General features: G+C 42.3%; 1 protein-coding gene across 2 annotated transcripts in view; it reads right to left on the reverse strand.

Moving 5' to 3' along the window:
* The window catches only part of Fbxl13 (F-box and leucine rich repeat protein 13), a 203,177-nt gene that overhangs the window by 26,111 nt on the left and 151,723 nt on the right, over positions 1–25,343 (reverse strand). Inside the window, exons 18-20 of one of the 2 annotated variants that reach the window (XM_003469858.5) lie at positions 23,083–23,166; positions 11,848–11,982; positions 5,480–5,643 (exon numbers count right to left, since the gene is read on the reverse strand). In XM_003469858.5, coding sequence (XP_003469906.1) covers positions 5,480–5,643; positions 11,848–11,982; positions 23,083–23,166 — 383 coding nt within the window. The remainder of the gene's footprint in view (positions 1–5,479; positions 5,644–11,847; positions 11,983–23,082; positions 23,167–25,343) is intronic. The other variant, XM_063237737.1, reaches the window with a different exon arrangement.

Genomic DNA, 25,343 nt, shown 5'->3' on the forward strand with positions numbered 1-25,343 from the left:
GCTGGCCAGGCTCCCAGAGCCCAAGTGGCCTGCTGGGGCGGAGGGTACCGGCCTCAGTGAGCGGGCAGAAACCCTCACCTGGCGCCCCGGTTTCTTCAGTGAGGCCTAATCTAACCAGTCTGGGCCATTCTGTCATAACCTGCATTTTACTGAGGAAAAGGTGTGTGACTCAAGAGGTCCATGTGTGGATGAGTAGTGGTACTGTCACTGAGACAAGGATGGATCTGATGTGGAAAGAGCCACTCTCAGGACAGAAGCGCTTTCCCAGGGCCTCGCTTCGAATCATGAGACTAACACTAAATAGGAGGCAGGTAATCGGCCACTTCCGTTGGATCAAAAGTGAGTAGCTATGACACTGAACCCTCAACTCTCCTGCCACTACTGCTCCATGTTGTGCTGAATTATTGATCAAAAAACTGAGCCACTGATGTGGGGCTGGCATTGTCGGACAATTGGACTTAAGCCTGTGCTAAATAGTCACATAAATTCAGGTAAGGCAAGGAAATTGGAAAAAGCAAAGCATATTAGTTTAAAATGCTGTTTAAGTGTAACAAAATGGCGGGGAGAAAGCCAAAGCACTGCCAACTCTGTCTCTTAACACACTGCTTTTTGGCTCGTAGGTTTGCATTCACACAAAACTTACACAAGTTTAAGGAACAATTTGAGTAATTGTTGTGCACTAACTTCTAGCTCAGAGCCACCCCCCACTCGACATGCTTCTCCTGGGATTTCTTCCTTCTTCCTTTTAGCTCTGCGAAGCTGTGCTTACCGTATTGCTTAAGGGGTTTTCCACGAGGTTGTCCTCCAAAGAGGACAAAGATGTAAACCCAAATGTGGGGGCCTGCAGCCCCCAACACCGGCAGCACCAGTCGGCAGGGTGAGATGCGGCTCTGCTGCGGGAGCCCAGCTCCGCCTCTCTGAGCTTTGCCTGCCTTCCCTCCAAAGCTCCGAGCCTGCCAGCGCCGTTCATACAAACTAAAACCCAGTGCCTGCCTCTCTGCACTTCGAGGAAGTTGACCATGGAATTAATTCTTTCCAGTACGTAGCTCCATGGCATTGTTTTAAACTTTGTTGCCTTTCTGTGAATTTAAAAGATGGTAAGTTATTTAAGGGTGTATTCCTTGCATGTCTCTGAAAACTAACAGTCACATCCCAAACAGGAGATTGATTCCAGCAGCTCCCCCAAGTCCTCTGGCTCTCATGGCTTCCGCTGGTTGGCTAATCTAGGGGAGGCAGCCTCGGGGTCCTGTCTGCAATGCCGTCCAGCCCTGACTCCTGAATGACAGAGCTCCTGACACTCAGCACTTCACAGTTACCTTTCCACACTCCTGACCCTGCACTACAGAGGGCTCCCCACAGTTAGAGACAACAGTGGGCCTGACCTCTAGGAGAAGAAAAGGTTTGTTGTGGCAATCAAGGACTTGCCAATAGTTCAACAAATTACATTATCTTTTCATTAGGGGTGGGGTTGAGGCAGGATCTCGCTATGTACTTTCCGCAGGTTTTAAACTCAGTATGTAGCCCAGCTGGCCTCAGCCACGCAGTGATCCTCCTGTCTCAGCTTCCCAGGCACTTTGAAAACAGACATGTGTCACCACGCCCAGCCTGAGGATTATTCAGAAAAGCCACTGTTTTTGAGAATCCTAGGTAGCTGGTGTGAAGATGAAAACTCTTCTTGTTAAATTTGGGGATGTATAAATGTTGGATCATACAGTTCCCCCAGCTACAACCCTGGGGTAAATTTGGGGTAATTGTGATTTTTAAAAAAAATTAGCACATAATGACAGTTTTAAGAAATCACAAGGAAAAGTCAGTCACACTGCTCATTAAGTTCAGTGGGAGGCTGCATGTTGAGCCCCAGCCATGGCGAAAAATCCAGTAGCACATACGCTTCTTAACTCGATTATCCTAATCTTAGTGGTGAAAACCCATCTCCATGCCACCCACCAGCAGCTTTGGTGGAACCAGTCACCCTGGTCTCCTGACCGTTGGGAGCTATGCTCGCAGACCGGAGGGAAGCAGAGGGTCAGGTCTCAGGCCACCCTTTCCTGGTCTCCAGCTCCAGGATGCTAACGCGTCCTTGCACCTCGTGTATACAGAGGAGCGGTTTGAATGCTGGGTGCTTTCCCACAAGGACAGTCCTGGAGAGAGTCTAAAACTCCAAATCTATGCTGGAGCAAATCTGGGGTTCTTTTTAAAGGAATTCGAATGCTAGTGTGGACTCTGCCCTCCCGGCTCCGTGCCACCGCTTCCCTCACCAGAGAATCCTTAGCCAGTGATTGTCTTTGTCACCTGCCTAGGGAACGACGTCCTCACAAGGACTGAATCTCCTGAGTCTCAGGACTTCTGGCAAGTTTTCTGAACTGTTTTGTTTATTATAGCAGCCTACGGAGCTGCATTTGCACACATGCACTTTGAAAAGTATCAAGACACTTAAAACTGTAGAACAGAGTGTTCTGGCCAGAAACGGTTCATTTCTCTCCCTCCCCGTCTCCTGTCCCTGCTCATGGCTTGGTGCTCTGGTACCACAGTCAGCACTTGGGAACCAGGAAATCCTGAAAAGACAAGGTGCGTGGAGCAGCCACGGGAGTGTCAAGTTCCTCGGAATTCATGCGACTGTGTTCCACTCTGCCTTGGCCCGAGTGACTCCGAGACCCTGAGATGAGGTGGGAGTGATGCCATCTGGATCCCTGGTCAGTCTGTTACTCTCCAGCCTGGTCAGCGTGATTTTCCAGCATGATAGATCACGACTGGTCCTAAAGGGTCATTTTAAATGGTTAAGTGTACTGCAGTTTGTGTGTGATTTTGTTTTTACAGATTAAAAGGGGTTCAAGGTGATCCTGTAGTGACGTCAGTCACCCTCACATTTCCTTCTTGTTTCTTGAGCAGGCACAAAGGGGAGCGTGGAGCCACCAGCAAAGACTGCTCGTGGCCTGCATTCTGTGTCACGAGTTGGCTGCACGCAGCAGGCCACCCTCAGCCCTGAGAGTTCCCGCCCGTCCCTTGAGTATCAGGGCCTCGGCCAGGCTGGAGAAGCTAATCCGAAGGCAACCATGATAGCACCTGAGGGGTAAAGTGCTGCTTCTTACCTGCATGACCCTGGGTATAATTTCACCTGTTTCAACCAATTTTCTTACTCATTTTTATGGTAATTGGATGTTTGTGAGGATTATATAATTGTCTATTTTTAAAAAAAAATAGATCTAGCATAGTACGTGTTAGCAAATAAACATCATTATTTGCTCATACTAATAATAACAGTCAGTAGCTCCAGACAGCAATGGCTTGAGCCTTTCTCACAGCTGGGGAGAAGGGAAGCTCTGGGAAAAATTTTATTTCCGACAGCACAGCTGTGCGGGGTGCCGCAGCATCTGCTCCAGCCACAGCTAGGGAAGCCTTCAGGAATCTTCGGCTCTGAGGGCCATGGAGATTTTCTCTACTGATCTCTCCAGAGTTGAAAGTTTTAGGCTCCAAACACAAAGGTATCTGAAAGGTCCCTTTACTTTTGCTAATTAGAGAGTAATAATCCATTGTTCAGCTTCTCCCTTGTGCAGACACTGCTGGTTTGGGGAGGCATGGTGAGGGTCTTTCTCCCTCTGCCCTAATCTTTTCTTCCTCTCTGTTGCCTCTCTTGCTTGCCCTGACAAGGGCCACTGTTGAGTGGCTGGCTGTTGTAAACTGCTTCAAGTACAGAGTGCTACATTTTCTTGTGCTGTTTTATGATGACAGTTGTTATTAATTCCTTCTTGTACTGAGGACTCTGGCCAGTCTTCCTCGCTTTCCTGTCATTGAGACCCAATACCAGATACCCTAGACCTGAAGGGAGGTTTATTTTGGCTCACAGCCTCACAAGTTTCAGCCCTGCAGCAGCAGGCTCAAACACAGAACCAGCATGGTGGAAGGGCCTGCTGCGGAGGAAAGCGTCCAAGAAGCAAAGAGTGAGGGGAGGAGCCAGAAGGAGGTTTCCCACTCTGGGTCGCGTTCTCAGGGAGCCGCCGCCTCTGACAGGATGTGTCTCCAAACAGCACTTTAGGCTTTGGATTCATCAGTAGATTCATTCACTGATGAGTATAATATCGCCATGACCCCGTTGCCTTCCAAAGGACATGGCACATGGACACATGAGGCTTCGGGGGATTCTCTAGATCAAAACCATAATAGAAGCTTTGTCTCCCTCCATGGAAGGCTTCTTAAGTCACTTCCCAAAAGGCTTTCAGACTCCGGGGTTGGTAGAATGGCAGCTGTATCTTATGCTGAAGGCTTATGCAGAAGAGTTATAACCAATCTGCTCATTAAACCAAAGTTTACTCCTCTCTGGCTTAGGAAGGATGGGCTGAGCACAGTATTTTCAGGTCCCAATGAGTACGAGAGAATTTGTACACCCAATATTTTCTTGTAAAGGGTGTCATTAGATTTTAAGATGCAATCATATGTTTTCATGTTGAAATGGTTCAAAGACATTGAACCAATTCCCAAGCAAGAAAAAAAACCCTGCTGTAACAGCTATCAAAGGTTGCATTTCAGCCAGATATGACAGTGTCTGCAGTCAAGGGACCCATCCTGGCTCTGGTAAGAGCAAATAATTGTGCTTTATTAAAATGTAGGTGGGGCTTTAGAGATCATCTCTTGAGCTCCCTATATACTGTACAGTTCAAATCCCCTCTCCCTGGGATCTAAGCAAAGAAGAAGCTGCTCCACAACCTCTGGAGCTGACCCCAAACAGCTGCAGGCAGCCAGGCCTCACCGCTTCTGTAACCTAAGAGGCCTCCGTGTCTTGGGAGCCCCCCACTGACAAGCAGCATCCTCTCTTAGATGTTGGATATAAACACAAATGTTCCTGGATCCTTACTGGTCCAAACCCTGGAGCTCTCCAGGCTACACTGCAGTAGGGCTGTCCTCCATTGCCAGACAAAGAGAGAATCAAAGGTTTCTAGGCCTCTCTCCTGCTGGGGCCAAGCCACGATGCAGCGTCCAGAGGCTAAAAGGTGATGCTCTGGCCTTCTTAAACAAAGAGATGCATAGGCCAAGCCAGCCTCAGGGCCAACCCTCTGCTGCTTCTCGCTAACTAGGACAGCCAGACTGTGTGGTAAAAAGCAAAATAAACGTTTTGCTGTCTCAGCTCAGCCTTCCCATAGATTAGTTATAATTAAAATTTTGCGTTGAGATTTGCTTAGCTAAGCAGTAAAGTCTTACTGTGCTTTATTCTGTTTTCACTGCATATTTTTGATCTTGAGACCTTGCAAGAGGACTATTAAAAGGTGGGATTGACTCTCACTGGACAGGTACCGTGGGCCTTTTTGACCACATACCTCACTAGTCACACGTGGTATCTACTTTAGTAGATTCCTGCCAGAAAATTCCCATTAATTCGATCCAAAAATAAAACAAAACTTAAGGCTTAAAGTCACTGCCTGCTACAAGCAGCACCGAGTTTCCTCAGGAAACAGCTCTCAGAGCTCCCCCGCAGCTGCACACTCACATGGAAATCTGCCTGCAGTACTGCATCTTCAGGACCCGGAGTTGTTTGCAGCCCCTTCGGAGGTCCTTGAGGATCTGGTTAGTAAGCAGGACACAACCAGAGATGTCCAAAATGTGCAGATAATGGCACTTTGCTGACAACATCTCTATCGCTGAGTCTGTAAACTGAATATAAAAACCAATTGGTAAGTACCGGTCACTCAGACAAACCACCCACCGGATGTTAGTGTCTCAGTCAGTGGAGGTTGCTCCAGTAAGATATGATACGGGTCGCTTGACCATCAGGCCTTTGTTTCTCACATTTCCGGAGACTGCGAAGGTCAAGATCAAGATCAAGATGGAGACACCTGCACATCTGGTACCTGGTGAGGCCCTCCCTGTTTGCAGGGCTACTTTCTCACCTTATTCTCATATGACAGGATGGGGGGACCTTTTTTTTTGGCTTTTTGTTTGTTTGTTTTTGTTTTTGGTAGACTGAGCCTTTGCACTGAGCCACAGTTTTACTTTTTACTTTTATTTTGAGACACAGTCTCTCTTAAGTCACTGAGCTGCTAAGTTGCCCAAGCTGGGCTCAAGCTTGTGATCCTCTTGTCTCCACTTCCCAAAGTGCTGGGATCATAGGCATGCACCAGCGCACCACAATGCCTGTACTTACCAGGACAAAAGCCCATGTGGTGCTGGCTGCACCCTTACAAACCCCTCTAACCCTGTTTACCTCCCAGAGCCTCACTTCCCAGCTCTGTCATGTGCACATTTAGGGTTCAGCCTACAAACAACACTCAGTACTTAACAGAGAGTCAGGACCCTTGTGGAGTCCTTCACTAGGTTATAACATAACATGATGGGCAAGTTAATCGTTCAACTCTATTTCCAAATAAAGTCAGAATTACAAACCGTTTGCCTTCAGGGAATAATAAATTTGTGATTTTGCAGTTATTTTCTTTGACAAGCCCTCCAGTTTAGATGCAAAACTTCATTAAAACTCCCTTAACAATACCTGCCACGCCAGGGTGAACAACGTAAGAAATGCTACAGATGTGGAACTTGGCTTTACATGTAAAATTCACTCCAAGCTTCATCAGTCTGCAAACATAGTTACAGAAAGGCAGAGCACACACCCTCCGAAGTTAATGTGCAAGCAGGCTCCGATCACCACAAGGGGGCCTGGGCATCCCAGATGGATGGTGTGCAGGGTTTGTGGAAGGACCTTGATCTGGAAAGGGACAAAGAGACGAGACAGACGTTTGGAGGAGAAAGACAAGCAGAGACCACAGAGATGACATAAGTCTGCTCTGAGAATGCTCTGATGGCTCCAACACCTTGGCAGTTAGCCAGGATGTCCTGCAGGGGTGATTCAGCTCCAGCCTCTGATCATTCCCTTACTCAGGCCTAGCCCTTGGATTTATAGCTGAGCTGAGACTTGCCGCAGAATCGACTGGATTACTCTCCACGGGAATTTTTTTCCAACTGGATTTAATTTATTTTATGGTTGAACATTCTCAAACACATATGCCATGAGACTTGGCCCTTGCCTTTTAACATAAAGTTAAGAGAACTATGCAGAAAAGCCCTTCGGTTGAAAATGTACATTTGTAAGTTTGGAAAAATACATGCTGTCACTGTCTAAGCACGCACAGTTTCCAGAACATGCTCGGAACCAAGGTTCAACACTGCAGCTGATTCTCACAAAAATACCTCCAGACATTCCTGCCACACTATATGGGTCTCTGAGGGTCTGATGTCATTGAAAGCACAAGGCTCTCAGCATCGAAGAGGACAGCAAAGACAATGAGATGACGGAAATGTCCAGGGCAGGTGGCGCTCTGAGGGGGAGGTTTCGTTTAACAGAGGGAGAGAGAAAAAGGAGCCCAAGTTTCCTACAGAGCGGAGGTCGGAACTGTTCAGTTAGGGAGGCGGGGTTTGGGGATGAATGAATGTAAGGCTGGGAACTGGGGGTGGAGATGACTTAGGGACCTTTCTGACTCCCAGATGAGAGGTTGTGGTCCCAGCCCCATTGGGCTGAGGTTGTGTTATTCCCAATGCAGTTCCCTTTCAGTCTCTGGGGGGGAGAAAAATGTTTAGGTTTATATTTTAAATGAAGTTATTTCATAAATGAAAAATAATATAGACATATTACCAAAAGTAACAAAGGAAAAACAAATAATTCATCACCTTGACATAACTACTTTCAATATTCTGGAGTATTTCTTAATTAATCTAAGTTCCAGGCAATTTTTAAAGATATTCTATATGCTAAACATCATCATTGTTGTCTTCCCCCCATTCTTCCTCCCTGCCTTCATGAGCTGTAAAGAAGCTTGACCAGCTCGCTGGAGGATGTGACTGTCACTTTGTCCAGTAAGAGAGGAAGCCACCACAGCTGGGGCCCCCAGACTCATCTGCTCCAGAGGGAGCCCATAGGAGGCTGTAGGACATGGGTGACCCTGGGTACAGCCACTAGCAGAACCACCCCCCCCCACTGGGCCCAGTCCAGGTTGCTGCCCACACAACTGTGAGCAAATAAAATGGGACATTTAAGCCACTGAATGTTAGGGTGATTGGTCACACAGCAGTAGGTAAGGGACATGTCAGATGATACCATGTGCCCGGAGTCTCACTCTCGATGATACATGGTAAAGTATGACCCACTGTCATTTCCTTTCCGTATAATCATTTTGAAACCTACACTTGATTTCCCTGATGGCTAGTTTTGAAATCTCTAAGAATTTGCAGATATGTTAGCCCACTGTGTTAAGGATTTAAGACTCAAAAGGGCAAGCTTGTCCTGGAGAACCCCAGAATGGATAAATATCTTACACTTCTCCCTGCACCCTGCAAGTCTGTGGAACTGGATTTAAGGTACTTCACTGAATGGTGGACCATTTGTCCAGGGCTTTCCCTGTATCCTTTTCCCAGCTGTAAAGAGGATGAAAACAGACCAGAAGTGTTAACTGCCATCAACCAGTGTCATCCAAGCCTCAGGGATATTGCTGATGATAGACTTTTGCAGTAAAACATCTCACCACATTGGTATGAGACTGAAGGTGTGCCTGCCCTGCTCTGATGTGTCCCTGGGCCGGGGCCTTAGGGGAGAGCAGCACGGTTTTGTTGAGCTGGCTGTCTCCTTCTCAGATCCGTCCCACCTGCAGGATGATCCTAGGTGGCCTCGGACTGACCCAGCTCTTTGTTTCCTGGATTATAGTTTTCAAGAATACCTAGAATGCAGCACACTGAGATGGGGTGGGGGCACTGGCTCTATCCCAGTCCCACCTTGTCATGGTTTGTGTCTAAATGTCCCCTCAAAGCCTCATGCAGTCATAGAGGTTTTTTTAGAAGTGGCTGAATCCAGCGTGTGATTGATTCATAGTCCAATGCTGGGATTAATATGGGTGATTGCTGGATCAGCCCACTGATTGGATTGGCACGGCCCTAGTCCTGGTAGACTGGATACAGTATAAGGAACAGAAAGAGGCTTGTCTCTCCCTATTTGCTTGATTTGCTGTCTTCTGTGCCATGAACTGTTGCCCCTCTGCCAGGACCACCTTGCCTGCCTTGGAGCCAGCCTATTTTGGACTAAAACCTCTACAAATTGTGGGCCAAATAAACCCTTCCCTCTCTAACTCTGGGTGTCAGGAATTTATTTTGGCCTCAGCAATGAAAAGTAAGACACACCTGGAAGCAGGACCTCTGAGGCTTTAGCACAGCAGTCATTGCCTCTGGGCTGTAAAATTCAAGTGGGAGGCCACTTCCTGCACCTGCACCTTCCCGACACAAATGCAGTTCCAAATTCAAGGCAGCCTTTTCTCCCTCCTGGGTGCAGTGCAGACGTAGTTTGCAACTGCGCAGGAGTTCACTGTAATTTCTCTCCTTCCCCAAACCCTTATACTTTTTTCCTAATTATTAACTCCTACCTCGAGTAAATGTCATATGAGGACCAAAGAGGACTGCCAGGAGTGTGCCTCTGAGCTAGGCCCATCGCGGCCAGGCTTCTCCCGGATCGGAGCTGCCTTTTATTTTCCTTAGCGCTCTAGTGTTGGGTGAGGTGAGGTTCTGGTTCCACTGAGTGGCGGCAGAGGTGAGGTGACTGCTTGGAAAAGGCGGCCTTTGGAGATGTGGGTAAGACAACCATGTGACACCCACGGGTGGGCTTTTGGGAAACCTGGTCTAGGTTACAGCTCATTAAGAGAGACCTAAGAAGACTCAGGCTGGGCCACTGCAGGAAAAGTGGGTGGGGAATATCCTGGTTGGGCCAAACAGTGGTCCCCATATTTTCTGAATTGGGGTACTCATTCGACCCACAATTTAACCAGAACAATTCAGACGGTAAAGCTGTCTGTTGCTTTACATTGGGGATTCCTAGGGTTAACCCGGCTCACTTCTAGAAGCAGGTGGTACTGACCAGAGCGACAGCTGGTGTCCCCGGTTCTACCAGGATGAGTGCCTAAGGAACTTCGCTGCGAACTGTCTGGCTCACACCTTCCCCCACGGCCTCCTCTTCCTTTCTGCGGCTGCTGTGGAGGACGCAGGAGACTCCACCATCCCGCTCTCATTGCACTGGCAAGCAACTCAGAGCTCGGGGGTGCAGCGGACCGGGCTGCAGGGAGCCTTGTGCTGGGCCGTTGCTGTCTTCACAGAAGAGAACAAGCTTCATAACCACCTTGCCGTTCTTGAGGGTTTGCTTTTATTTTTTTTAAGTTTAAAAAGTTTTCATCTTTCTGAATATTTTGCCAAAATTAAAATTTTTTGTTGGTCTGTTGTGGTCTTTGCTCTCAATGTGGTAATCCTTGACCATATGTCCATGACTAGTAACGGGGGCTTTTCCACGACAAACTCCAGGGAGGGGTGGCCTGGGACGGGGATTCGTGGGGGCCTCAGTGTCAGTGCTTTCATCTCAGGCGACATCTCTTTCTAATCTCCTGCCTGCGGGAAAGACCCAGCAGCCAAGTTCTGGCTGCTAAGCTGTAAGAAGCACTTGAGGCCTGCACTTAACATCCAATCTCTAAATCCCCGGTCTGGCTTCTGGGCCACACTGCAATTAATCATGGTGTCTCCAGCCCAGCAACCCTCTGTTTGACTATCTCTCAGATAGGGGGTCTTTTGAGGAGCAATTATGGTCACCAGAGGACACTGACAATGTCTGGGGACATGCTTGGTGGCCAGGACTGGAGCTGGGCGGGGTTGGGTGCTACTGACCCAGGAGAGGGGTGCTCTAAGCATCCCGTCCCTAGGCACCGCCCCAGACATACAGCCAAGAGGTGTCTGTCAGAATTTCAATAGTGACAACACCAAGAAACTTGCACTTGAACTGAATCCCTGGGCTTCTGTTTGGAGTGGGAAGGGACAGAAACCTAGAGGAGTAAAAGAGAGGAGGAGATCTGGGGATCCTCATGGGCCTCCATAACTTTAACTCTGCCTTCCTTCTTTTAACCTTCTCCTAATCCAGTTCCAGAGACTGCAAGGTGTCACCCAGTGTAAAGGTGGTTGCATGGATCAGATATTTTTTTAGACTTCTCAACTGTTAGCTTAGGATTTAAAGCTATCTCCAGATGCTAAATTTTCCCAACTACTTTCAAACTTTCAGAGAAAGTTTGTTCTTGTTTCCTCTCCTGTTTTTCTGGTCTGCATAGATCCTCACTTCTTGTATGCAGTTTTGGTAGGGTTCAAAGGAACAAAATTATATGTGTATGGTCAACTGGCTAGATTAGGCCATAACCCAAGATCTCTATTTCTTGATGTGGAGATAGGGCCACATTATGTTAAGAGAAAAGAAATTAAGGTATAATTTATACTGGAATGAATTATTCTAGTCTTTAAAAAAGACAAAAGACAAAACTAAATATTTTTAACTTTTTTGTATTTAGAAAAAAATTCTAGAAGAACAGTTATGACAATGGATCTTACTTTTCCCTTTAGGCTTTTATGTGTACTCAAAGGCCCAGACTCAGTGAAGTTATGTGTATATTTGTGCAGGGGAGATAGAGACTATTTCTGACAGAACTGGAATCCCGAGGATGCGGTTGCATCCACCAATCTTAGATCTGGCAATCATATTGTAACAGCCCATATTCCTTCTTCAGTTCCTATCAATACCAAGTTCATTCCAATGCTCCATGCTTTCACATTATTGTGTTGTTGATTCTTCCATTAATGAATCAGTAAAGCTCCTTCAAATGCTTGTATTTGTATGAGAATTGTTCTTAACCTTGGTAAAATTTTACTTTAATACCCATGAAGTCCTAAAGCTATTTAGTATGGGGATAGGAAAGAAATCTAATGAACACCTCAGGCACGGTCCAGGAAACCAATCCTGCAGTGCCCCGGGGCCCGCCGGCCTCATCTGATGTGGGTGAGCTGGCCTCCCGGACATACCTGTGGGCAGCCTGCGATGCTGAGCGATGTGAGCCCGACACAGTAAATGGCCAGCGCTTTCACTATCTCATTGGACAGCTGGGGACAGTAAGAGACGTCCAGGAGTTCCAGGGTCAGTGAGCTTTTGCAGAACGCCTACAACAAATTCCAAGGTCAAAGGTTTTGCCTTACTTTTCCTAAGTCTTCACTGAATATTATGTGTATCTAAAGCCATCATACCTATCCCAGTTTCCATAGTCCCAGAAATATAGAGGTTGCTCTTGTTGCCAAAAATAAAACAGGAAAATATTCCATCCCCAATCTTGTTTTCAGCAGATCATATACCAGTTTAACAGCTTAGTAATATTTAAATTTCAACTGACCCTATCTCATTTTTTCATGTTACTTCTAATGAAATGTAACTCATGTGGTCAGTAATTATTAGAATTCTACTCAGCCAAAGGAGTGGAGCAGGAAAAATTTGGAGTTGAGACTAGATGATAAATACTTTAGGGGCTACAGTGGGGAATAATAGAAAAGCACATTCTTTTAAAATTTTATTTCTACTGTTTATTCCCTCTGAAAGCTCAGCTAGACACTTAACTGTTTTGAACCTTGGTTTCCTCTTCTAGTTGGAGAAAATATTTATCCCCAGCATCAGTGTGAAATGCCAAAATGTCCTAAATTTCTAGAGCTGTAGGAAGGCCGGAAGTCATTAGGAATTCTCCCTTTTATCTGATTTTTTGAATTTATTTTCATTTCCACCTGCCCACCCCCCAAAATGAGTGATAAAAGAAAATCATGAGAAAAATTATAATTCAGCAGTTATGTAAAAGGAAAATCATCCACAAAAATAAGCCTAATAGTAATTATAAAATATGTTAACCAGACATGGTGGTGCATGCTTATAATCCCAGCAGGCTGAGGCAGGAGAATTACAAACATCAAGCCCAGTCTGGGCAACTTAGTGACTCAGCAAGATCCTGTCTCAAAATAAAACATTAAAAGGGGCTAGGAATGTAGCTCAGTGTGGGTTCAAATATATAACAAGACTGTAGGAATTAGAATAATGACTTCCTCATAACACCCAGAAGAAAATCCTCCTCATGCTGTAATTTCACTCTGTATTTACTCAGTCACACAGGAGGTTTTGGCTCATGAGAAGCCAGTCAGGCACTTAGGGTACAGTATCAGAGAAAGTCAGGAAATGGTTGTTCACCATAAATTTGAGATATTATGAGGTATTATGGTTGATACATTGTGTTAAACTGAGATCTTTGAAAGTTTAACTAAGAGACTCAGCAGGGAGCCAGGATCCTTACTTTGTAAACATCCTTATCCCAAGCAAGATGATGGCGAGATTTTGTGAGTGCCACACTGGCCCTGGGATGTGAGGGTGGCCTGTGTACATATAAGGGAGAAGAAGAGGCTTGTTCCCCGCTTTTTGCTCTGGCTGCTTTTGCTGGCTGCTAACTTGAAGTGTTGTCCCAGTGCCATGTCTCCCTGCCTTGGAGTCAGCTGATTATGGACTGAAACCTCCACAAACTGTGAGCTAAATAAACCTTCCCTTTCTTCATTTGGGGTGTCGGCAACTAGAGAAAAGTAACCAAGATGCTTAATGGCTCTTCTGGGTTACAAGTGAGGTATTCCTTGTTTCTGTGTACAGACAGACATCCACTGGAGTGCATCTCCATTCTCTCTTGGCACCGAGGGAAAGACCTGAGTCAGAGGAAGAGTCCGAGACCCTCAGGTTGGCCCTGGACTTAACACCGGCAGCAGGCTTCTCTCCCCCAGCGTAGGTCTGTTTCCTCTTGTGCTAGCCCTGCTCGAAGCTGGTTTAAACTTAGCAAGTTTGTAGGTGAGAGAATTTCCAGGAGAGGCAGTCGGCATAGCACATGCTGTGGACCCATACACACAAAGTTGGCTTGGCTTGTGGGCAAAGATGACTCTGAAGGTTTTTTATTGTTGTTTTCAGTAAGGAGGAAGAGTTTGGAGAGATAAATTGTACCACACAGTTACCATAGTAAATAACAATGTGTTGTATACTTGAAAATTGCTAACACAACTTAAAAAATTCTCATCCCTCAAAATAAGCATGTGGGATGATGGATAGTTTGTTCATCTAATACAGCTATTCCACAACATACACATATATCTAAATACATGTTGTGCTTTATAAACATATGCAATATTTAGTTGTCAACAAAAAGAATAAAATCTTTACTATTACTGGTATTTGTGTAGTAATAAAGATGAACCCTTGTACTCTCAGAAGAATGAAAAGATATTGGTTATTTAACCTTAAATCAACTTTTTCTGACCACAACAGCAGTGGTGATTACCCCATCCTCTGATCTCATACAGAGCTTGTTTTTTTCAAATGATTCAGCAGCTACTGTATTTTGCTTCATTCCTGTATTGTGATTAATTGTGCATGGAAATCTGGCTCATCCAGCAACTAAATGTCTCTGGTCAAGAAGGTAGCGAGGTCTCTGTCATGGAGATAAGCAAGCATAGAGTCACAGCCAAGGTGATGCAGAAAGGAATCTAGTTGTAAAGGACTGGACTCGGTGATCTTGAATCTGAGCTCAGTTTCGATAAGCTTTTCAATAATGCAGTCAGTTGCTCATGGTGCTGTCCAGAATTCTGCTGTCTCTGATTCCCCTTCATAAGCATGGTATTCAGAGCATAATACATCCCCATAAATACTGGGTGTAAATACTGTATAACTGTCTTCCAAATATTAAAAAAGCCTATTTTAATGATATAAAACATTACATATATAAGAAATTTTATGCTGCATAGAGCAGGGTAGCATTGCTCTCTTTGAGAATGAATAGAGTCTGAGGAATCAGAGAAAATTTATAACGTGAAACCCTATAATAATTTATTGAATGATGACCATCTTTAAAGGGAATTTCAAGGCGTTACTATGTGAAAACTCTCTTCAGTAGCATGCAAAGACTCTGTTGTTGGCTGCTTGAATCAGCTGTTTTATGCCTATTAAATAACTCTAGTATTCTCTGAAGGTGAATGTTTTAAATTAGGTGAATGTTTAAATTTTGTAAGTTTTAAATTAACTTATAAAAATAATTATATAGTCTCTGATACACCCATGATAGGATGCTCATCTATGGAAAATCTGAGGCACATAGATTGGCCCAAGGTTTATGCTCAATCAGTGGCAAATCTGAGAAGCCAGAACTTTCCCGGCCATGATTCAGATCTTCCTTTAGAGAAACAGAAGTCACATTGTTTCAGCAAAATCACCCCAAAGTCCCATTTACTCTGTAGATAAAGCCATCACATACACTCACTCTGGAGCTGTAGAATCATTCACGGGTGAAGAACACTGGTTCTCTTGTCTTGGAAAATGCTACCCTGAGCTTCTTCCAAGTTCACAGTGAGGATGGAGAGAAAACACAAGTGTTATCAAGTCTGGCTCCCTACTGTGGCGCAGCCAGTCTTGCTGAGTCTTAACAATTGGAAAGAAATCTTTCCAATTTTCTGGTGCGTGAATCATTTCTTCTCTGTATCTTCTGAGCTGAGTCACAGAGTGGGGCTTAGGGACCACATTCCTAAACCGGGTTTGTGGAGGAAGAGACGGGCTTTCACTCGGATTAGTAGACGGTCACAGTCGTGTTCTTCCACCAAAACCCTAGTCTTAATCACCTCAGCAGGTCGCAGCCTGGAGCCTGGTAAAGCTCACTTCATGTTTCGCACAACAGCATTGCTTATTTGCTCGTTAGGTCTGGAATAATTCTGCAAAGTTGTGTTTCTGTTGATAATTCTTGAAAAACACTGTGCTCTCAAGAGCCAGTTTCTATTATAAAAATTATTTTTCTGGTTGTCTCAAGGCTGTCTAACTGAAAACAAGAAAAAATACAATGTTTGTAATTTTTAGTAGTAAACTAAACACAAAACTGTTGGGCCTCATTTATGCATGAGAGGTAGAGGTCTGGAGTGACCTTGTCAGCACGAAAGGGAAAGGGGACAAGGGCAAGCAAGACCCAAAGCAAGCATTCCCAAGGACACTTTCATAACAACACGTGTCACAAAATTACATGGTTTGGAGGAGTTTTCTCTTCAAACCAGATCGAATGTTGCTCCCCAAGACTTCCTTAATTCCTCCATGTGGCAGAAATGCCTCTTCCAGATTTCTTTTGCTTCAATTTTTCCCCTCACTTTCTTCTTGAATTACAGCTGTTTGTTTTCTGCATTAACAGAAGCTTTTGGGGGGCAGATACATTCATGGCAGGGGAGGAAGCTGCTTTGCAGAGTGGGGGGAGCAAGCCCTGGGTTAGCAGGAATCAGTAGGGAGGATTATAAGAAATCATAACACAGACAACCACAGCTCTTTGAACCATGCCACATGTCAGACTCAACAGAGCAAATGCCAGGAATCCACTGAGAAGAGAGTAAGAAGAAGACCAGGCAATTAGACTTGTGATGCCAGAGGAGCACAAACCCACGCTATTAGCAGGAAAGTGGAGTTCCGACTTTCCTGTCTGTTTATTTTTGCCTTCAGACTGTCCGACAGGTTTTGTTTAACTTCTGCCACTGTTCCTCTTTCATAGGATACACTAATGTCCAGGTAGCTTAAGGGGTTGGAGGGGCTTCCTAGAGATGATTTCCTTTTACCCAGTTCTCATAGAGCTCTTCTCTGTGGATGCTCATGGTGAAAATAACAGACGTGTGCATTCATTTAGCAAGTTCAGCAGTTGTCCGAGAGCGCTTCTCCCCAGCGGAGGTGGGCAAGGCGCCAGCACTGGTGTAGGATGTTCCCCGCCTCAGCTGTTTCCTGGTCATAAAAACATGGTACTCATGACTCCAGAATCCCGTGGAAGCTTCCAGACTATGAGAAACTGACAAGCTGTTAAATCCTACATCCTTTGAAGTCTGGCAACTTTTTAATTCTGTTGCTCTGCCTCTACAATTGAAAACACACTAGCATCAGGAAAAATGAAGATCACTGAGCTATTTTTCTGTGCTCACAACATTTGGAAAAAGAATAATGCACCAGTATGTTGGCAGGAGTTTATCTATGACTGCCTGCTGGCCTAGGTGCCTTGAGCTTTCTGGGGTTATGTTGTTCTACTGTTAAATTTAGGACAGTGTTCTTGGCATGGACAGCTATGCAGCATGGATTTCTGTAACCAGGCCTTAATCGCCCCAAGTTTTTGAGAGTTGTTTATCCTACAAGATTCCAAGTGACCACCCTTTTAATTTTTACAAAGGAATTTCTCACCTCAATCCCTCCTCCTGAGACCCTGCAAGACAATCTGAAGCTGGAGACGCTCCGAAACTGTCATCATAACCTTCTGATCAATGAATTTCCAATACTAACTTGGAATATTGGATGACAATAAACTTTCCTGAGCAGTAGAGCCAAGAGGACTTCATCTAGGTGTGCCACCTCCCCATCCTGGGGGGATTCAGAGCTTCTCCTGAACGAAAGGCCAATGATTAAGGCCGTTTTAGAAAGGATCCTTTATTTGTTCCTGCTTTAACTCCATCCCTGGAGAAGAGGTGGAGTTACTGAAATCTCATCCTTTGATAATTCTTGAATGACTTAATCTTGGAAACCAAACACAAATCAGTGTTGATTTTAAAAAGTGTTGCTATGTGAAGCCAATACCTCTAATCTTGTCTTTGGCATTACAAGCTAGAATGTGTCAACTGCTACCCAAATCAGTTTTGATTGAGCACTAAGGGGTGGAGTCCATCAACTAAGAGAAATGATTGGTGGGAATCTTGGGTAAGCAACACTGTGTAACTAGTTAGAAAGTTTAGTGGTTCAGACCAAGTATTAACTATGGCCTCTGTTATGAGCCGTAGGCTCAACCTTAAGTAGGCAAGACTATTTTTCACACCCTTGTAGAATACTTCACTTCTGTGGGTATGTATTGTCCTACACTGACTGAGTCTTTGAAACTGGGAAATTCCAAAAACAGAGATTAAACAATGCTCTTTTTAAAAATACGTGTTACCGGGTATGCTTAAGGTATATAACATGTTGTTATGGGATGCATACAGATCCTAAAAAGGTTGCTATGGTGAAGCATACATTAGCATATCTATCATCTCACAGTTACACCTTTTTTTGCTTTTGTTTTTGTGCCAAGAACAACTAAAATCTATTTAATTAGCATGAGTGTCTTATATACTAAGACTTTATTACATAAAGTTTCAGGTTGTACATTAGATTTCTAGACCCTTTATCCTACATAGCTGCTGCTTTGTATCAGTTGATTACATTTCTCAATTTCTTCTGACCCCAAATACCTCCCTCCAAGTAACTACTATCTTTTAGTATTCTTTTATCTGTATTTTTGAAATTTTTTTAAAAAGATTCCATATCTAAGGGAGACCATGTAATATTTTTTCTGTCTTATTTATTTCCCTTAGCATAAGACAGGCTCCCAATGAGCAGCATTCTTCTAAATAATTCAAAGGTCAAAGAAACCTCAAGAAAGAAAGTAGAAAAAGAAAGAAAGAAAGGAAGAAAGAAATCTCAAGAGAAATTTATAATTATTTTTAACTAAATGAAAAAAATACAAGTTAATAAAATTTCAGACAGACACGGAAAGCAGTGCTTGGAGAGACATTTATAGCATTGAATACGTACATCCAAAAAGAAGATTAATATGGATAATCACAGTTTCCATCTTAAGAAACTAAAAAAAAGAGCAAATTAAATCCAAAGTAAACAAACAAAAAAGTAATAAAAATTAGAGCAGAAATCAATGACATTTTAAATAGGAAAACAATAGAATAATCAAATAAACCAAAAAATGATTCTTTGTAGATATTTCAAAAATTGATATACTTCTAGTCAGGCTCTCTAGGAATGGAGAAATAAGAAAGGAAAAGACAAGAAAACACAAATTACTCGTGTCATCAGTGTAAACAAGGTCATCACCACTGATTCCAAGAACATTAACGAGTTAGTAAGGGTCTATTGTGAAGAGCATTATACCCGTCTGCTAACTTGGATTAAATGAACCAGCTCTTTGAAAGATATAATCTACCAGGATTACACAAGAAGAAATAAATAATTTGAATGGGGCTTTATTAAAGAGATTGAGCCTATGATTAGTGAACTTCTAATATAGAAAATTCCAGACTCAGATGACTTCACCAGGGAATGGTATCCAACATTCAAGAGAGAGATGGTATCAGTTGTCTACAGTCTGTTCCAGAAAACAGAAGGAGAAAGAACACTTCCTGCACTCTACAAGGCCAGTATTTTCCTATACTAAAACCACACATAGTAAAGAAAATGACTACAAAAGCCCAGTATTTATCACGAACAAAGATACAAAACCTCCTGACAGAGTCTGAGCAAATCGCATCCCATAGTGTAGACAAAGGGCACTCTGGGCTACAGAGTGACACCCTCTTTCAGTAAAACACACACACACACACACACACACACGTTCTGGATGTGCGCTAAGATGTGCATATCTAATTTACATGCATGTGTTAAATGCATAGGCATACATTTTCATATGTGGTTACACGTAATCTAACACATACTGATGTTTGTACGCATCTAATTTACATAGTGTACATAGGTATTCATTTATATACATATCTACATATAAAATACATATGTACACATCTTGCTGCATGCAGGTGTGTTGGTTTTTTGGGTAGTTATAATGAAACCTGAATTTCCCCTCCTGATGCATCTTCTTAACCAATTACCTAAACTAGTAACACTGAAATAATCAGAAAGTTTGGTCTAAGAGCAAGATTTACATTCACAAATTATCTGCATTAAACAAGTACACACCGTGGTATGCGTGGGTATTATATTAATGTATTCACAACATTCTTCAGTTTCAAAAAGAGACTGAAAATGCAAACTACATTAAATAAGTAAAAAATTAATTAGAGTAAAAAAACAGCTGAGTTTACTCCATTAGTTCTGACAAAACAATTTACGTGTATTGAAACACTCCCTATTTAAACCAGTTCCTTGGTCAAATTTGTCACTGTGTTATTTTATTTCATCAAATTCTCAAGAAAAAGATTTCCTAAGAAATACTCAATTATGGCTGTTTCAAAATTTCTTCCAAAATTCCTTTTAAGAGCATCAAGTAATTTTAACATAACGTAATCATTGAACATCTAATATTCTCAGAAAGACATGAGGGCAAGAGCAAGGAATTGAAGCCAGGTCCTGAAAGCCGAGTCAGACTGCACGTCCTGGGGCTTCCAATAAATACTAGTGAGGTAACTTTTTATTATTATGTTTATAGCTCTTGCAAAACCGAAGCGGGGCCAAAAAAACCCCACCTTAGTTCATATTAAATGTATTGTACTATAAGTTTTCATCCTCATGCTAAAATGAGAATTTCTACCGGTGTTTTTTATTGAGTGCGAGAGAATCCTCGTGAAATTGTAAACAATCTAAATGGCTCCTTTTAATCTTATGCAGTTCCGTTTCTTCTTCACTTCAGACTGTGGGAAACACTCTGTCATCCAAAGGAGCATTAAAAAATTAATAATTTATACATGTTAAGAGCCTATGTTATCATCATGGTAGGTTTCAATAATTCTGGATGGTTTTCAGTTTACTGCTCAAGTGTAATTGATCACCATACAAGAAATGTAATAAAATATTAGAAATGTTTAAATGTCTTGCTATGTAATTTAAGTTGTTGGCCTTGAGCTCACTCCGTCGCCCAGCAGCAGTCTTCCTGCCTCACTTACATATTGCTGAGATTACAGGTATTCACTTCCACGCCTAGCTAGAAATGTTAGTACTTTTTTACTTTATTCATCAATATTTATCAACATTTATACAAACTCAAATGAGATATGATCTCTTCTCTCAAGAAACAAAAACGTTGGAGAACCCAGCTTTTCAACCTCAGGATTATTTACATTTGGGTTGACTCATCCTTTGGGGTGTGTGTGTGTGTGTGTGTGTGTCTTGTTTTGTTTTTGAGGGGGTGATTCTTTTGTACATGGTACAATGTTAATGTCATCCCTAGTCTGTGATTAATAAGCAGGTAATTGGATGGCCAAAGGGTGGGTGGGTGAACACAGGCATGGTAGGTGGACTGATGGATGGATGAATAGGTGCCTGGGTGGAAAGCTGGATTGATAAATGGATAGATAGATAGATGCATGACGAGAGGAAGGATGGATGAATACATAGTTAGGTGGATGGGTATACATTATATGCACATAAAGAGCTATTGTACTGTACCTCATAAATTTGTACAAGTATCAATTATAAAGAAGAACAAAGCAGGCTGGGCATGTAGCTCAGTAGTAGAGCACTTGCCTCTATGTGCAAGGCCCTGGGTTCAATTCCCAGAGCTCCAAAAAAGGAAAGGCAAGGGAAGGGAACAGAAGGAAAACAAAGGAAAGAACCTGAGTTAGAGGAAGGCAACCCCTCAGCTCTCCACAGCCTGGTTCTCTGCTTGTTTGCGAGGTCCAGTTTCTGGGATAGATGTGGACCAATTTGGAGCCAAAGATCCCCAGGAAAAAAGCAGAACACTGTTGTCTCATGTCGGACTCATTGGTAATGATGCACAGCTGTTATATTTTAACAGTTTTTGGTTGATCACCTGCCAAAGACCTCTTGAAAGCCTGATTAAGCCGTATTCACAGATAAGGCTGTATGCAGAGGCATGTTTAATGCTTAAGGTGACTGTAAGAGATAAATAACAGCTTAAGCTTAGAGGAATCTTTTGCCTATTTTTCATAGTAGGTTACATACACATAAATATTTTGTGCCAAACACGTCCAGTGCAGAAGTTTCTACTCCCCTCTAGGACTTTGTTTTGAAGGAGAGTATTAGAAGAGGTTTTGTTTGTTTTTAAACTCTATACAACTTGAACTTACCACTAGGGAGACACCTTAGGGACTTGTTAAAACCTTAATACCCCTGACTTGAAATTGGGGGTAACTGACGTTGTTTGATACTGTCTTTTAAAGGTTATTTCTTAATGTAGCTCCCCTTTCCCATTAAGTATTACTACATTGTTCAGCCACAGTGAGACACAGCAAAAACAATTTGTAAACATTTCTTCTTGTTAAACCATGTCATCAGTAGATTATTTGGAATAGCAAGTTTTCATTTTTACCTTTGATTTCCATAAAACTACTTTAAATTATTTTTATGTGAATGAAAAAGACTCAGATCAGTCACCTAAGCCCTCTTGGCCTTTGGTTTTCTTATCTGTAAAGGTTTAGATGTTTTCAGGCTTCCCTCAGCTCTAGAAACCTAGAATTCTATGGTAAGATCTAAGCCTAATCTAACCCAAACCCCCAAACCCTACCAGTTTGTATGGTATTTGAACATTCTTTCATGAGTCACCTTAAAATTTCCTGTAAATTCTGCCGCAAAACTGTGGAGGACAAACAGCATTTGCCACCTCTGTGGACTTCTCAGCTAGCACCCGCATTATCTTTCCATTTGTGGGATGAAAGCTTTGCTCTCGTTAAGAAAGTTTTTCCCTCTTCTCCTCCCTAGCTTCCTAGTTTGGCCTCAAGTTTTAAACTCTTAAGACACTTTTGTCTGGAGCTTCCAGTGCGCTTAACAATTTCTCCACACGGGGGAATTGATTCCTTCCTCATTCACACATGCCTGCTGCGTTACTTTGAGATGCTTAATTTGCTGTAAAAATTACACCATGGCTCACTCCCAAAGTCTCCTTCCTGATTTCGTGAGCATCTCCCGGGCCAGGTGTAGCAGAGGTACCAGAACTGGGATCCGGGGCCTGAGCCATGCCAGGCTCTACTGTGTGTTTGAAGTATACTTGAGCATGTAATCATGTATCCTGAGCAATCATTTATTTCATGCTGTCTGTTCCAATTAAATGCATTCCCAAGTATGTTTGCATAACTTAAGCTCCAAATTGTTAAGATATCTGGTTTAATTTTTCAAACTTCCTCAATTTTCATGGTTAGATTGTATGACATTTTTATACTACAGAACACTTTCCTTATATGAAAAGGCCAAGCGTTGCCACATGAACATTTTTCACTTTCCAAGTAAAATGTCCCTACCTACCCTGAGTCTGATGTGAACAGAGAGAGCAGATTGTGGGAAAATGTGAAAACAAATTCTTTTGGTCATGTTAGGCCACGGAGAACTAAGATCCTGGCTTAACCACCCTCTCATATCTGTTGTCACAACATTCACTTCTTTTTTTTTACTAAGACCTACAAAATTGTTCAATTTGTGCTTTATATTCAATCTTAATTCATTAAAGGAGACCTTAATTATCTTACCACAATTCCAAGATTGGTGATTTTATAACACTCAGATAAAGACAGTTCCTTCAGTTTCTTATGTCTTGAAAGTGATACCAATCCCTAAAAATACAGAGATCATCTTGTAATTTTAATTTAGTATACAGGTGTATTTTAATAACCATTCATGCAAACTAACAGCATAAAAATTTTGTATAAACTAAAAAAATAGCTTTTATCTTACATTTCTTTACATCTAAGCATAAAACAACTTTGGACAGAAAATGTCATTAAGTACAATTCTCAGGTTATCCCTACTGTTGTGTTAAAAAAAAAAAAGTTACAGAATTCCAGGGCCAGAAAACTTAGAAAGTGATTATGGTTGATATCTGTTTCCAGATGTTATGTGACTCAAGACAAACAACTCTAACAACTTTATTGTGAAGACACTTTATGTGGCTAATGAATTGATTAGTAAGGTTTCTTTTATTTATAACCTAAAAATCTGAAAATCCATAGCTCATTTTCATAATGCTGAATGCCTTGAAGACAAAGGGGACGGATCCTTATACAAAGACAGATATTCACTCATAAGTAGTCCACTTCCTTTTCGGGTCTAAAGCTTTATTTTTTGTAATGAAAAAAAGTAGACTGCACCTTATATTTTTTATGTGTGGCTGTCGTGTCCTATTTCTCCATATTTTCCCCCTGAACTGGCTGGTCCAACCCTCAGATAAAGAACTGATAAATGTAGTTTATAGATGTAAACAGTATTATCACATTCAGGATAATACTACTTTCACAGCTTCATGGGTAGCTCCTAAATCAGGGGGATAAGAACAGGGGTTTTTCACATTTTACTCTTTCTCTCTTCTTTCTTTCTTTCTTTCCCCATGATTCCAGAACCAGCTGGCAGGAAAAAATGTAACAAATGACTATGTACTTGTCCTTTTAATACTGTATTTGCTGGGATGGTTTACATTTTATTGGTCTGAAATGCAACATTTGGGCTATAATTGAAGATGTTATGTAATATTAGATCCTGTATTTTTCCCACATGCACAGATTGGGCCCTTTCATTTAAAGAAAAAGCAAAAACAAAAGCCAAAAAAGTCCAAAGCAATGGAAAAGGGGCTGGATTTAAGCCACCATTTAAACTGTGATTTCTAATTTTGTTTTATGGTTCTGTACACCAACCAAAAATTAAATCATTCTGTTCGTTCTCTTAATTTTATTGTGATTGTGGATTCTTTTACTAAGAATACATTATGTTTCTGTTTTCTTGTTTCAAAACAAAGAATGGTCAAGCCCTGTGTAGCTGTTGCATGTGGTCTGGGTTCCAGATGTGAATGCTATTCTATTCATGCTGCAAGAATTGGGTGAGTTTACATATTCCCCTAGTGAAAACCAAACTGAACAAAAATACCCACCAGAGATGCAAAGTTTGTCTCTTTGCTCTATACTTGATAAGAATAAGTATGCTTTATTATCCTATGAGAAATTTGTTCTACAAAATGATCTCTAAAGTTTACATTAAGATTTTACTTTCATGTAGCCAAATCTGAATTTATTTCATTTTCATTTTTTATTAGTACACATTTGCAGCACATAATGATCACATTCCCTGTGTGGAATTAGTAAATGCACGTAACACATCTTAATTCCTTTCCATCTCCTGTTCCCTCCCTGTCTTTTTCTCTCTCCCTCCATTTCTTGATTCCCTTCAATTCTTTAGGGTTAGCTGCAAATAAAGTCTATTTGCTAAATATGATATTATTAATCTATATTTACTACTTTAGTAAAAAAGTCATTAAAATTAAAATGCTGAAATGGCATGCCAGGTTTAATCACTATATTTGTTTTTTCTGTTGTTGTTGTTGTTGTTGTTTTGTGGTACCAGGGACTGAACTCACAACCTCAGGCTTGCCAAGCAGGAGCTTATGCCGCTGCGCTAAATCCCTGGCCCCTAATCACTATATTTACTTATTTAAAAACATGGACTCAAAATTGAATTGATTGATATCATTAGGCATTAGATAAATCTACAATGCGACACTACAACACACTTAGTAGCATAGATATAACTTAAATATAGACATGAAACGTGTTCATGAAGATGTGGACAATTTGGAAACCTTCCTCTACTGCTGGCAGAAATGCAAACTGGACCAGCCATTCTGGATAAGTCTGACGGTTCCTTAAAAAGTTAAACAAAGAACAGCACAATATGAATACAGAAATAGACATGTAGACCAGTGGAATAGAAGGGAAGACACAGAAACAACCCCATGAAGGTACAA

Source organism: Cavia porcellus, unplaced genomic scaffold (genome assembly GCF_034190915.1).
Source record: "Cavia porcellus strain 051 isolate PalLab524CR breed Dunkin Hartley unplaced genomic scaffold, mCavPor4.1 scaffold_2, whole genome shotgun sequence".
NCBI lineage: Eukaryota > Metazoa > Chordata > Mammalia > Rodentia > Caviidae > Cavia > Cavia porcellus.